The following is a 14,966-nucleotide window of genomic DNA, read 5'->3' as shown; positions in this document are numbered from 1 at the left end:
GATGATGCGGACTCCTCCTGGAAGCCGTTCATCCAGCCAATCTCCAATAACTCCTGTGCATCGCTTCAGTCGGCGGTTGCTAGGTCTGCTCTCGAGCTCAACCCCCTGCAAGGACGCTCGTCCGAGCCCTTTCTACCTCTGTCAATGGCGACCACCAGCCCTCCCACGAGTTCCACAAGACAGCTCTACTCACAGTTCGTCCCAGGTAACCCTTCTGCAACCACTGGTTCCTGATCGCTTTCATGGTGGCGCACATGAAGACGTTGAAGACTGGCTTGACCAGTACGAACGTGTTGCCAAGGTCAATGGGTGGACTGCTCAACAAAAGCTCTCCCACGTCTATTTCTCCCTTGACGGTAGTGCTCGCACGTGGTTTGAGAACCGTGAAGCCAACATCGCCACATGGAATGATTTCCAACATCTGCTCACTGAAACATTTTTGAGTGTTGATCGACGGGACCATGCCCAGCAACTAATTGAGTTGCGCTTCCAGAAACCCAATGAAACTGTGGCAATGTTTGCCGAGGACATGACCCGCCTGTGTCGTAGAGCTGACCCTCACATGCCTTAGGAAAAGAAGTTGCGCTACATTATGCGTGGCGTAAAAGAAGAACTATTCGCCGGACTTGTGCGCAATCCACCGAGTACCGTGGCTGATTTGATAAAGGAAGCCACTGGTATTGAACGCGCACTCCATCTAAGATGCGGGCAGTACGATCGCTTGCCCACCAGCACTCCTATCAACTCCGCCGCAATGACCGTTACCAGTCAGAACTCCCTCCGTCATCTAATTCGGGAAATTCTTCGCGAAGAACTTCAGAAGCTCTGGACATCGGCAGTGGGCCCACCCATGGCATCAGTCACTGAAATCGTCCGTGATTAAGTTAGGCAAGCGTTTTCGGCAGGCAATCCTGTTCACGAGCAGCGCCCCCCAAGTTACGCCGACGTTGTCCGACGTCAACCAGCTATGACGCCCATACGGTCGCACCATCAGCCGACGAGGGCCACACCTTGGTCATCACCAACAGAGGAACCTTTGAGACATCCGCCCGTTGTGCCGATCCCGTCCTACCGCCAGCCGCCGTCAGCTGCATTTTGGTCACCGCCACAAGACGAGCCTTCTAGGCGGCCGCAAATTCGAAGAACGGACGTGTGGCGCACTGTCACTATAGGCGCCCCCTCTGTTATCACTGCGGAGGCATCGGCCATGTTTCCCGCCATTGCTAGTACCGCGACGCCTCATTTCGACCTTATCAATCCTGATCTGACGGTCGACGCACCAGTGACGACTACATGCTACGCCACGACGACGCTGCTTTTCAAGGTGCTCCCGCAACACGCACTCTGAACGATGGCCCAACCACCAGACCGATTTTGGCCTGCGGTCACGCTCTCCGTCCCCTGCTCATTCATCTGCACCGAGTGGACGTACTTTTGCTGACCTCCGGGGAAGAACGTCGCCCAGTCCACGCCGGGAAAACTAACGGCGGCGACCTCTGGGGGTATGGTTGCGGGCCGACAAGACGATGAAAAACCCCCAATAATCCCGCCGCAGGACGCTGTGAAACCGACAAACTCTAACACCGACGAAATTGTGAGCGCCGATATAAATGTTTCAGTTGACAGACAGCAAGTGACAGCCCTAATCGACGCTGGTGCCGATTATTCGATAATAAGTCAAGCTCTAGCCGTTCGCCTTAAGAAAGTAAAAACGCCCTGGACCGGACCTCATATAAGGACTGCGGGCGGCCAACTGCTCACGCCTGCTGGAAGCTGTACGGCGAGAGTCACCATAGGAGATTCGTCCTTCGTGGCAACTTTCGTCGTTCTTGCAACATGCTGTAAAGATTTAATCATAGGCATGGATTTTCTACGGGAATACGACGCCATAATCAACATTCCGGACCGCTTGGTTACGTTTCACAGGACTCCGGATTTAATTCCCTGCTTATCGCCGAAACGCCACACCTTTCGTCTAATCGAAAACGACGTGGTCGTCCCACATCTGTCATGTATCCTTGTTTCGGTCGCATGTGACGTACCGTTTGATTGGGAAGAAGTTGCAGACCAAGTAACCCCCTTGTTATTTGCTCACGGTATCGCCGTTGCGCGAGGCATCGTAAATGTCACCGATGGGCGCACGAACCTGTTGTTGACCAATTTTAGCACAGAGCGACGGCACCTACCAAAGGGCACGGCTGTGGCCTATTTTGACGATGTCGCTGATGTTCGTGGGTGCTTTTCTGTACTAGAAGAAGCGCATGCGCAAGACCCAGCACCTGTACTTGACGTAAACACTACTTTACCGCAACACGTGCGAGTCGGCTTCTTGCGCTAGTGCCCGAGTTCCACGACTGCTTTTGTGACGACGTCAAGAGTCGGTCGGACGCCCCTAACCAAGCACCGCATAATCACAGAGGTCGAAGCGACACTGATTCACCAGAACCCTTATCGTGTGGCTCCAAAAGAACGTGAAGCGATACAGCAGCAGGTAAACCAAATGCTCTAAGATGATGTGATTCAGCCTTCCAAGAGCTCCTGGGCATCACCTGTAGATTTGGTAAAGAATAAGGACGGCAGCCTGCGTTTTTGTGTGGATTATCAATAAAATGTCGCAGTTTTGCCCGAAAGGCGAAGCATCAATTGCGATAGCAAATTAGTAGAGAGCTATTCGGAGTAGGGATAGTAGTTTTATCGGCTGCATAAACTTGGACACATTTGGACTAACTGAATTAACAAGCGTGGTGTCAGCGCGCACAAGCAAACAAGAATAGATCCCACCGAATGACCGCAGACAACGACTGTCAAAACGCTGGCAGCAAGCGCAGCCGCCGCAGCGGGCGAATTGTTCGCGCGGTCAATCGCTTCAACGCAAACTGAGCGGCGAATGCACAGCGCATACAAAGGTCAGAGCCGTGTGGAGATAAGACACGGTGCGGGCGACCGCCAGCGCCGGGCAAAGTGCAGAGGAGTTGTGCAGATGAGAAGTTGTTGGCAGAGGAGAAGGGTGCCCCCCCTCCCTCCCGCGCTGCCTTCCCCCTTTTTTGCTTTCGCGTGGGAGATTGAGCGGCCAGTTCCCCTTGCGCCCGGTTGCAAGATAACCATTTGGTGAAGCAGCACAGCGTCGCCCCGCCTCCCTCCCATACCCCCACGGCCTTTCGCGCGACGGTCGCGTTTGCTTTCCGCTGTGCGTTCGCTCTCCGTGATAGCGCGCGTCCCCCGCGCGCTTTCACTCGTGCATACGGCGCGCGGCGACGGTTTTATCGACCTTGGAATCTATACGGAACCTCACGGTGACGGCGACGGCAGAAATCCTGTTGAAGTGTCCATATAATTGCTATCGCAATAAAAGCTAAATCAGGTGACAAAAAAAAAACGCGTATCCGCTTCCCCGCATAGACGGTTCACTTGATCGGCTTCGAAACGCTCGTTATTTCTCTTCAATGGGCTTAAAAAGCGGGTATTGTCAAATTGAAGTAGAGCCGAGAGACCGTGAGAAAACCGCTTTTGTCACGCCAGATGGACTATACGAATTTAAGGTCTTGCCTTTCGGCTTGTGCTCTGCACCTGCTACTTTTCAACGGCTTATGGATACCGTGCTTTCGGGGATGAAGTGGAAAATCTGCTTAGTCTATCTCGATGACGTCATAGTGTTTTCCGCAACTTTTAAAGAGCACCTTGAACGGCTTGAAGCAGTTCTGCAGTCTATACTGTCCGCCAGCCTCACCCTAAAGCCGGAGAAATGTCACTTTTGCTTTGAGGAGCTAGAGTTCCTTGGCCATGTCGTCAGCCACGTGGGAGTCCGCTCATATCTTTAAAAAAATTGCCGCTGTCGCACAGTTCCCTGCTCCTTCAGATAAAAAGGCTGCCAGGCGCTTTCTCGGCCTCTGCGCATATTATCGGCGGTTTATTGCAGACTTTGCTCGCATTGCTTCGTCGTTAACTTGCATCACGAGAGATGACGTTGCGTTCGTATGGGGCGATGAACAGCAAGCTGCATTTCATGATTTGCGGAACCGTTTACAAATGCCCCCTGAGCTTGCCCACTTTGACGAGACAGCTCCGACAATGCTTCACACTGATGCCAGCAATGTTGGTCTCGGCGCTGTGCTTGTGCAGTGCCAGGAGGACACAGAAAGAGTGATCGCTTATGCAGGCAGAATGCTCTCACGCGCAGAAGCAAATTACTCTACAACTGAAAAAGAGTGTCTCGCCGTGGTATGGGTGGTTACAACATTTCGCCCTTATTTGTACGGTCGCCACTTCAAAGTTATCAGCGACCATCATTCGCTTTGCTGGCTCACAAATATGAAAGATCCTTCCGGGTGATTAGCACGTTGGAGCCTGTGACTGCAAGAGCTTTATATGAGGGTCCTGCACAAGTCGGGGAAATGGCATACCGACGCTGACTGCCTGTCTCGGTCACCCATACAGTCAGCTCCTTCGACCGATGAAGAGGAAACAGCATTGCTTGGTCTTCTCGACACGTCTACCATTGCACAACAACAACGTGACGACCCTGAGTTGCTTGGCCTGATTAATTTCTTGGATCGACGAACTCGGACAGCACCTAAAGCTTTCGCAAGAGGATTGTCATCGTTTTGCTTAAGGAACGAAGCTCTATACAAAATGAACTTCTCATCGAGCGGATCAAGCAATTTGCTCGTCGTTCCTACTGCACTTCGTAGTGAAGTACTGGAAGCATGCCACAACGAGGTCACTTCTGGGCATCTAGGATATACGCGGACACTGAACAGAGTGCGACAAAGATACTATTGGCCAGAACTGCCCGTTGCCGTGAAACATCACGTTCGGATTTGCCTAGATTGTCAGCGGCGCAAGTCACCTCCAACGAAACCAGCCAGTTTTCTACAACCCGTTCAAGTACCGCAAACGCCATTGGACCTCTTGGGTCCGCTTCCTACCTCTACTAGTGGCAATCGGTGGGTTATTGTAGCAATTGACTAGCTTACTCGCTACGCCGAAACAAAAGCTATCCAGAGAGGCACAGCAGCAGAGGTGGCCCCATTTTTCATAGAGAATGTTGTGCTGAGATGGTGCACCAACCATCGTCATAACAGACCGAGGCACCGCATTCACAGCAGCACTTTAAGATAACGTCCTGATGCTCAGTGGCACAACACACCGAAAAACAACAGCCTACCATCCACAAACAAACGGACTAACAGAGCGCCTGAACAAAACACTCGAAGACATGCTTTCCATGTACGTAAATACAGAGCACAACGATTGAGACGAGATTCTGCCTTATTGACCCTTTTCGCGGAGCAGTTTGTTTTAGAGAAACGAGATGGCGCTCACAGCGGTGCGCCATACCTCGCCTCAGCGACCGCGCACGAATTCGAAACCATTACCGCTTCTACCTGGCCTCTGTGCGATCAGCTGTCGGAAATGCAACTGAGTTTTCGCTAACACACTGTGCTCCAATCATGCGAGATTAAATCATGTGGATTGAAGACGTGTGCAGTAGTTGGCTGCAAAAATAGTGACTGGAATGATAAGAAATAGAATGAATCTGTGTGGCCAAGTTCGCGGACCGCTGCTGAAACTGTCCGAACATGTTACCGGCACTTCGTGATGTACGGCTTTCTTCGAGGATACAGAAATTTGCTCATCCACCAGCCTTGTATCGCTAACCTTCAAAGAAAGGGCTTCATCGCCAGAACGTCGGCAAGAGTGAGTACCACTCGTTAAACAATGACAAAGGGAGTAGCGCCGCTTCCTGACATAGTAAGTTTCGCGCACGTTAGCTATACACATCTGTCCCAAATGGCAGGAAAACTTACGCCCACTCTATCGCCGACGTATCAAGAATAAGTGAATGGGCGCACACTTGAATATATGCGCACTGTATACGCACAATAAATGACGGATTGCACGAATAGTCTAAGCTGAATGTTTCGTGACGGTCCACAAAGGTAAGCGAGTTACTAGCTGTAATATATATTTGCTACAAGGTATTACAATGTACCATTAAGCGGAAGAAATGGAGCTGGGCAGGCCATGTAATGCATAGGATGGATAACCGGTGGACCATTAGGGTTACAGAATGGATACCAAGAGAAGGGAAGCGCAGTCGAGGTCGGCAGAAAACCAGATGGGATGATGAAGTTCGGAAATTTGCAGGCGCAAGTTGGAATACGCTAGCGCAAGACAGGGGTAATTGGAGATCGCAGGGAGAGGCCTTCGTCCTGCAGTGGACATAAAATATAGGCTGATTATTATTATTATTATTATTATTATTATTATTATTATTATTATTATTATTATTATTATTATTATTATTATTATTATTATTATTATTATTATTATTATTATTATTATTATTATTATTATTACAATGTACAAAACAGCTACATTTCAAGCCTTGTGCGCAGCAAGAACAAATCAATTGGAACTGAGCCCACCCACGAGCGATTAGGCAGAAAATAATCAGATAGTGATCGCACCGGGGAACTTCACTGAGTCGGAAACTGACAAGCCACTGCTTCAAAATATTTGCCAAATAAAGAACAAAGGGCAAAACACACTAATCCTGACTGAATTCATAATCGGGAAGCTTGGATAGCTTGGAATACATATTTAGCCCCGCTTGTAGAACAAGCACCATATACGCTGCTTTCGCCGTTTGGACATAGTTTAATCAGATCCGAAAGCGCTTTTGCATGTTATCTGAAGCTGTGATCAAAGCTTCGTGTCGTCCACCTAGTCACCGTCTACGATATCTCCGAAAACAGATGTTTTCTAAGCCGCGCCGCTGTCATACACTTCCATTGTAAACAAGGAGGCAACTGAGGCAGTTGAGGCAAGCAATGGACGCGTCACCACGTGATCAAACATGGCAGCGCCCACGGGATCGCCGCGAAAAGGGTCAATATCACGTTTGCTTATAACACGGCTAAACAAGAAACTACACGGATGACTCCATTCAGCCTTGTGCACGGACGTGAAGTAAGGACGATGCTCGACTCCATGCTACCACACGAACCTGATGACATTGACACAGATGCCGATGCGCTTAGTCAACGTGCAGAAGAAGCCAGGCAACTCGCACGCGTGCGAATACACCAGCAGCAAGCATACGATGCAGGTCGCTATAATGCCCATCATAGGCCTGTAACTTACGAAACCGGTGACAGAGTATGGGTCTGGACGCCTATACGAAAACGAGGACTAGCCGAGAAGCTGCTGAGGCGATATTTCGGACCCTATAAAGTGCTGCGTCGGCTAAGTGACGTCACATACGAGGTCGTTCCAGATATAGCCCTTACTGCACAAGGCGCCACCAACACCTTCTGAACTTGTGCACGTAGTGCGCATGAAGCCCTACGTCATCGAGTGACTGTACGAGCGACTTTCATTTTCACCAAGCGAACTTTATTGTGTAGCATCGGGGCGATGCTCTTTTAAAGAGAGAGCAAATGACGTGTACTCTACGTAGACGTTTAAACGACGATGACAATATGTGCTTTAACTGACTCCGAGTAGTAGGACAGGGTAATTCGAAGACGAAGAAGATGTGTTTGTTTTTATTTTTGTGGAGGTGACCCTGTCCAGCTCGGACTCAGAACAGCAACAAGCCCTGGTCAACCAAGCCCGGACGGCGGTAAAAGCCAATGGTCTTCCGGACTAGGAGGTCCAACCACAAAACGACTATTAATTTTCACTAATAAATGTTTTATTCTCTCTCTCTCTCTCTCTCTCTCTCTCTCTCTCTCTCTCTCTCTCTGGTGATTCTTAAGCTGTTCCGCCGTCTTGTTCAACGTGTTGTCCCTTGTTCGCGTTGACTCGTGACAATATTCAAAATCGAATTTAAGATAGAATTAAAATGTGAACAAACTGAGTTGGATTTCCTTTTTATGGGTTTTATTTAAGATCGAGTCCTCTTTATCACTGTCGAGAAATTGTAGTACGACGAAACTATGCAGTGATGAATTAAATACTTGAGAAACTTCTTCTTTCTGGAGTTTTACGTGCCAAAACCAGTTCTGATTATGAGGCACACCGTAGTGGAGAGCTCCGGATTAATTTTGGCCACCTGGGGTTCTTTAACGTGCACTACAACGCAAGCACACGGGCGTTTTGAATACTTGAGAAACAAGAGAAAAATTAATGAACAGCGATGAACGCCGTATTTCTGGGCTCAAAGAAAACGAGGAAAAAGCGTCCATTTGTCACGGTGGGCCGCAGAACGCAATAAAAGATGTCTTTACTACGTATATAAACGATGAGTGAAATGTGTTAGAGCGGACTTACCGATAGCGTCTTCCTTGAGTTCAACGGTGCGAAACCCAAATTTGATGATCTTGTCGCACAGCTCACCATCGACCGACATGGTCACGTTGAGCTGGTACAGCTTCTGACTTCCGTAGCCGGTCGGCCACCAGCGCTCTATTTGTATAGCCTGTAGAAAAAGATCCCAATTTCGCTGCTAAATATATCAAAAACGTTGTTAGGAATCGCGACCACTGTGCCGATTTAAAGATGTTTGTTTTCATTAACATCATGCGCACATGTATCTATGCTAACAGCACACAGCAGGTCTCATTCAACGCGCAGTGTTATACGTTTCAACGTCTCAGGGGAGTGCCTGCATTACAACGGAAAAACACGGCAGCCGTTGACAGCTTGCCCGTAAATACAGGGTGATCATTTTTTAAATTAAATTATGGGGTTTTTACGTGCCAAAACCAGTACTGATTATGAGGCACGCCGTAGTGGGGGACTCCGGAAATTTAGACCACCTGGGGTTCTTTAACGTGCACCTAAGTCTAAGTACACGGGTGTTTTCGCATTTCGCCTCCATCGAAATGCGGCCGCCATGGCCGGGATTCGATCCCGCGACCTCGTGCTCAGCAGTCCAACACCATAGCCACTGAGCAACCACGGCGGGTAGGGTGATCATTTTTAAATTTTTGTTTGAACTTTTAAGAATCGCGTGTGGCAGATAGCATAATTCTTGTCTTAGAGCTCGTTTATTCGAAGAGGCGGAAATTACTTGCACGATAAATCAAAGCACATACTCAACGAATTAACACAAACTCACAAATTAACTTTTTAATTAATTACTTTATGGCACATATTGCAATTTACGAATTGTAACCGTTCAGCTTGGAAGACGTATCGACTTAAAATGAATTTCAAGGATGGCCACCAGTTTCGAGATAATTTTTCGCTAAATGTAGAACGAAATACATAGGCGTTCTATAGTTACCTTTGTGCTTCAATGCATAAACGAGCGATTTGTTTTAAAAAAGTAAGTGGAACAACATTGCATTTTTACGGCAAGTTTGATGGCGCGTATCTCCGAACTGGCGTCCTTCTGGAAATTCATTCCAAGTGGACACACCATGCAAACTCACCGGCGATAATTCGTAGAGTACAATATGTGCCGTAAAGTAATTAATTGAAAATATAAGTAGTGGAGTTTTGTTAATTAGTTGAATATGTGTTTCCATTTTTCGTGCAAGTATTCTCCGCCTCTCTGAATAATCCAGATGAAGGACTTTAATTATGTTGTCTGCAACAAGTTATTTTTAAAATTTCCATAAAAATGATCACCCTTTATATTCGCAGGATGACGATATTCAATATACAAAATAAACATATTTCAGGAAAAGTAGCTGACGTTTGCTAAGTCACTCATCAAAACTGCTTTCATGGTACAAGGTTTCCCGTTTCAATGAACAACTGCGTTGTTATAATGTCGACCGGTTGAGGTGGGTCGTCACCGCAGGAATCAGGAGACGGCGATGAAGGCGGGCATCGTGATGATGACAAAATAGAAAAGATTGTATTCACTTCATTGGTACATGGTTTTGACTCTATCCGAGTCTCGAGTGGTTCTGCCTAGCATGGGAGCCAGGACGGCCTTAAATAACCCCTCGTGGTCTTGTGGTAGCCGATGTCTCCTTCGGGGAACTTGTGAAAGTGTCAGTCCTCTGTCGGGTTGTCAAGTTGACGACCTCTTCCCCCTCGGGTTCTCTCCTTTGGTTGCTCGCCTTTGCGTCTGCTCAGGTCGTAGAGGTGTGACGCTTTCTCGGGAATAGAGGGGATCATCTCGTCACGGGAAAAGCGCTCAGGCCTGTCTCCCACATTTGAGAGGTACAGTTTCCAGGAAGACGAGAACGCGCGGCGATGTTTCCCGCACTTGACGGATCCGAGTTTTCCAAGAAGATGACAACCGCCTCCCGTCAGAGGAAAGCGCGCGGCGAGGTTCCCCACACTTGACGGATCCGAGTTTTCCAAGAAGATGATAACCGCCTCCCGTCATGGGAAAGCGCGCGGCGATGTACCCCACACAGTAGCTGTCGAATTCCTTGCCGATCATAACAGCGTGCATGCCCTCGCAGTTCCTGGCTGTTATCGTGCCCCAGATCCTTTCCAGGGCAACAGTTAACAAAACGCCACTATATGCTTCAGTTTCACAGTATCGATCCTCTTTCTATAGACTAACAGCAGTTGTATTATTTCTTGCGCTCCACCTCACCCCTCCTCCACCGAAAGAAAAAAAAGTTTACAGAGGATTTCATTATTTTCGGTTCATCGGCTTGTAACAATATATGTACAAGTTTGTCCGCGTTAACATGGTCATGTTGTCCTGAACGAATCTGTACAATCATTTCCATGCATCCGAAAATACACTATGGTGCCCTGCATGGGTTGATGATAGTCAGATGACATTGTCCAATGTTTCCGCAAAGAGGTCTATAGATAACGCCGCTTCTATCGTGGGGTCGTACGCGGGCACCCGCCAAACACTGGTCTTTACGCTGTCTCTGGTATAGTGTCTGAGCTCGACGACAGTGAAACAACAACAAAAAGAAAGTAGACTTGTGCGACCGCGCATAATTACAACCCAAACACCCGAAGAAGCTGCTATTGCGACAGTCAAAGCAAACTGCTCTGCGCATACTAAATTTTAGAGCGCAGCTCTCCTGCGGGGGAGCGTCGGCGTAACCGAGCGAAAGAGCGCAGCGGGGGATGGAAAAGCGGCGAGAGCGAAGAGAGCGCGAGGAAGAAAGCGGAGGAGGAAGGTATGGCGAAATCGTGAGAAGAGAGATTGGTCACTTATCTGCTTTCTTCGCTGCAAATGACGTCGAAAGACGATAGTCTTCTGCCACCCCTGATACGTAACACCCTCTCTTCTCCCCCCTCCCACCCCTCACGCTCTTCAACTCCCCTCTCCTTCCTCCCATGATGGATTGCAATGAAGGTCTCGCTGAATTCAATTCAGATTTCCCGCGTTCGCCCTGCTCTCGCGCCATTTGTTGGGACCTTTTATTACTGTCGGCTTAAAACCGGCTACAGAGCCGCGGCTTCAGTCGGCTTGTTTTTAACGCGTAGCGTCTCTTCGACACCATTTCTAACGCGTTGATTTTTTTCATTTGCAGCGTTACATTTTTCATTTCTTTCTGTCTCTATCTTTCTCTATCTGTTTCTCTTTCTTTCTCTCTCTTTTTAAATGTTTCTCTCTTTCGCTCTCATTTTCTCTTTCTCTCGCCCATAGCAAGTTCTGTTACAATCGCTCGTACAACGCAATCATATGGTTCCCATAAATCCATGTTCTACAAGCGTGGGTGTATAGCCTAGTAGTTATGACGCTCGCCTTCGGACCGTGGGCACCCGGGCTCGAATCCCATCTCGCCATGAAAGTTTATTTTATTTATTTATTACTCTCGCTCTCTGTCTGTCTCTTTCTCTCTCTGCACCTCCTCTCGTCATGCTTGGTTTTGGCCGGGCGGTTGAATCGGGTGACAAAGTTTTTCGTGTTTAGGTAGGCCAAGAAAGACTATCGTCTTTAAAAACCGGCAGATCCCACGCCCTGTGGAAATCAATGTTATGCGAAGCAGTGTGCGGGGAACCTACCAAGTTAGCGAAACGACCATGAGAGCACCAAGACGTAGGCGGCTGTTTCATGACCTACATGACATGATGTTCATTTATGTTCGTCATACACTCTTGTCATACTATGCCAATTTTTGTACACACCAAGTTAAGGAAACGAACATGAGAGCACCAAGACGAAGGTGGCTAGATCATCATAATCAGCCTATATTTATGTCCACTGCCTCTCCCTGTGATCTCCACTTACCCCTGTCTTGCGCTAGCTGATTCCAACTTGCACCTGCACAATCAACCTCTCTATGGCTTTCATAGATTATGAAAAAGCATTCGATTCAGTAGAGATACCAGCAGTCATAGAGTCATTGCGTAATGAAGGAGTACAGGAGGCATACGTGAATATCTTGGCAATTATCTACAAGGATTGCAGGCAAGGTGACACAATTAATAAAGGGGTCAGGCAAGGTGACACCATCTCTCCAATGCTATTCACTGCATGCTTAGAAGAAGTATTCACGCGAAGGCTTAGGAGTGAGGATCAACGGCGCATATCTCAGCAACCTTCGGTTTGCAGATGACATTGTCCTATTTAGCAACAATGGGGACGAGTTGCTATAAATGATTGAGGACCTTAACCAAAAAAGTGTAAGAGTGGGGTTGAAGAATAATATGCAGAAAACAAATATAATGTTAAATAGTGGCAAAGGAACCAGAATTCAGGTGGCTAGATAGATACTCTCAAAGTGGCAAATGTTCGTCAAGAAATGGTTCGCATTTAAAACAATTAATGTGTGAAAGGAACTCACGTCTGGGATGACCACGGGAACTTTCACCCTTCCACTGTAATCTTCAAATGGTAGGCGCCGATCTTTCAGATTATTGAAATTCACCGCTGAAGTGACCAAAAAGGTATCATCCAGACTAATCAATATGGTGCCGTTTTTTGATGCACGCCGAGACAGCGTGAAGAACACGCCGACTTCGATGACCCATCTGTCCACTCCGTCATTCATCCCTGCGTAGTCAACCATAAGCAGCGGTTGACAGTCACGAGCCTGTACTTCGTTGCTCGGGGTAAAGATCTCGTGGCCAAAGTCACAAAGATTTTAGTTAGGAAGTAATGTTTGTCATTGGATGGCCACCATCACGGTATAAAATGTCCAGCATAAGAACTGAATCGCATGTTATTTTTCGAACAATACTAGCGCAAGAGCTTTTGTGAATACGGGCCTCGGTATGCAAGCTCCTTGAGGTCGGAAAAGGTCGCGTGTACAGGCGTTACCGACAATTAATGTAAGAGAAATGTCATTGCTTTTAATTGCGATAGCAATTATATGGACGCTTCAACCGGATTTCTGCCGTCGGCGTCGCCGTCGCCGCCGCCGTGAGGTTCCGTATAGATAAAATCTTCGCCGCGCGCCGTATGCCGAGCGGAAGCTTGCGGAGACGCGCGCTATCACGGAGAGCGAACGCACGCAATCTCCCACGCGCAAGCAAGGAAGCGGGAAGCCAGCGCCGGAGAGAGCGGGGGGGGGGGGGGGGGGGGGCACTTCTACTCTGCCAACAACCGCGCTCGTCGCTCGCCCGCACCGTCTCTTATCTCCACACAGCTCTGACCTTTATGCGCTGTGCATTCGCCGCTCAGTTTCCGTTGAAGCGATAGACCGCACGTACCTTCGCCCGCTGCGGCGTATGCGCTTGCTGCCAGCGTTTTGGCAGTCGTTGTCTGCAGTCATTCAGTGTGATCTATTCATGTTTGTTTGTGCGCGCTCACACCACGCTTGTTCATTCAGTTAGTAATAGTCGGGCCACATTTTCCAACGCACGCTACACATGCAATGCTGCCCGGATCGGCAGTGCAGCGCTACAGGTGTGTCGCTTCGCACGCGCTGCCCACGAGAAGCGCTTCTCATCAACACCACCGTTTCACACGCGCCTTCTCGTGGTCATCGAGTCTCTCTTCATGTCGGTCTACTTACGCCGCAGCACACCTGCTTACTTAATCAGCTCATGTTTACTACAATTCATATTGCTACCAAAGCCGCTCACCTTACTTCGTATGACATTGCTGTGTTGCTATCGCATTCATTGCTTCGCCCTTAGGGCGAAACTGTGACATTTTTTTTAACCCGGAAGCGTGCTTAGGCTCTCCTGGTAATTACCGCGTACGAAACAGCAATGACGCGAGTGCCAAGTGTTGTGTTCGTAGTCTACAGTGTACAGTCTTAAATTTCTATATAGGAAAACCTTTACGAGTGATGAGGTAAACGAAAATTAATTATGAAACATACGAAATATCAACAACCTGTTATCTGTTTTAGTCCGGTTCCTGCCATTGAAGAGCGCGTGGGCATTCAGACATTAAGGTTTAAGGAATTATGTTCGTTACTTCCTCCATCAGTTATCACGTGACGTGTGAATTCCCGCGGTTCTGCGGTGCCTAAATGTTTTCATGTTGCTCTACTTCGTCGTGAACCACGCTTCAAACTCACGTTGTAGCACCGTCGTCACAGTAACATCTCGAATAGCAGCTCCGTCGTAGGCCTCTAGTTCAATCGGTTTCCTGCCAAAGAAACGGATAAATGTTCAATCACCAGATGGCAAATTATTATCGACTACATCTCAAAAACTTTCGTGTGTCCCGCTGTCAAGAACAAGCACAACTTCTTATGTGCTCCTGGCAAACTCCATGAAATTCGTATTGCAAAAGGACAAAGCCAGCCCTTCAGCAGATGCTACTATGGTACTTTCAGTGCAGGAACTGAAAATGTTTCATCGAAGGGCATTGAAATTGTTGCGTATATACAATCGACTTTTAGTACTTCATTCATATGCGCCTTTGTCAAAGATGCTTCACAGGTTTCATTTTTTTTTCTAGTTAAACTTAGCTTTGGGTGGTATTCTTTTAGCCCAGTACGCAAGCTATACCGAGAGAGAGTGTAAAGGAGGAAACAAAAGCTAGCCAGAGCAGGAAGTCTCGCTACTTCGGACATTCAGCTTGCGAGGAAAAGGCTTAACCGACAACACCGTGGTTATGCGTTTTGTTGCTTACTTTTGGCCGCAGCCTTCTTAATGATTCAACAAAGGCTGTGAAAAACAAA

General features: G+C 48.1%; 1 protein-coding gene across 1 annotated transcript in view; it reads right to left on the bottom strand.

Moving 5' to 3' along the window:
- LOC119456740 (beta-mannosidase-like) overlaps positions 1–14,966 on the bottom strand; it is a 58,974-nt gene that overhangs the window by 19,218 nt on the left and 24,790 nt on the right. Inside the window, 3 exon segments of the mRNA XM_049669059.1 lie at positions 8,278–8,425; positions 12,672–12,880; positions 14,358–14,428. Of these exon segments, the coding sequence (XP_049525016.1) occupies positions 8,278–8,425; positions 12,672–12,880; positions 14,358–14,428 (428 nt within the window).

This window comes from Dermacentor silvarum, chromosome 6 (assembly GCF_013339745.2).
Source record: "Dermacentor silvarum isolate Dsil-2018 chromosome 6, BIME_Dsil_1.4, whole genome shotgun sequence".
Classification (NCBI taxonomy): Eukaryota; Metazoa; Arthropoda; class Arachnida; order Ixodida; family Ixodidae; genus Dermacentor; species Dermacentor silvarum.
Note: the sequence above shows the minus strand (reverse complement) of the source record. Positions and strands in the feature narration are given on the sequence as shown.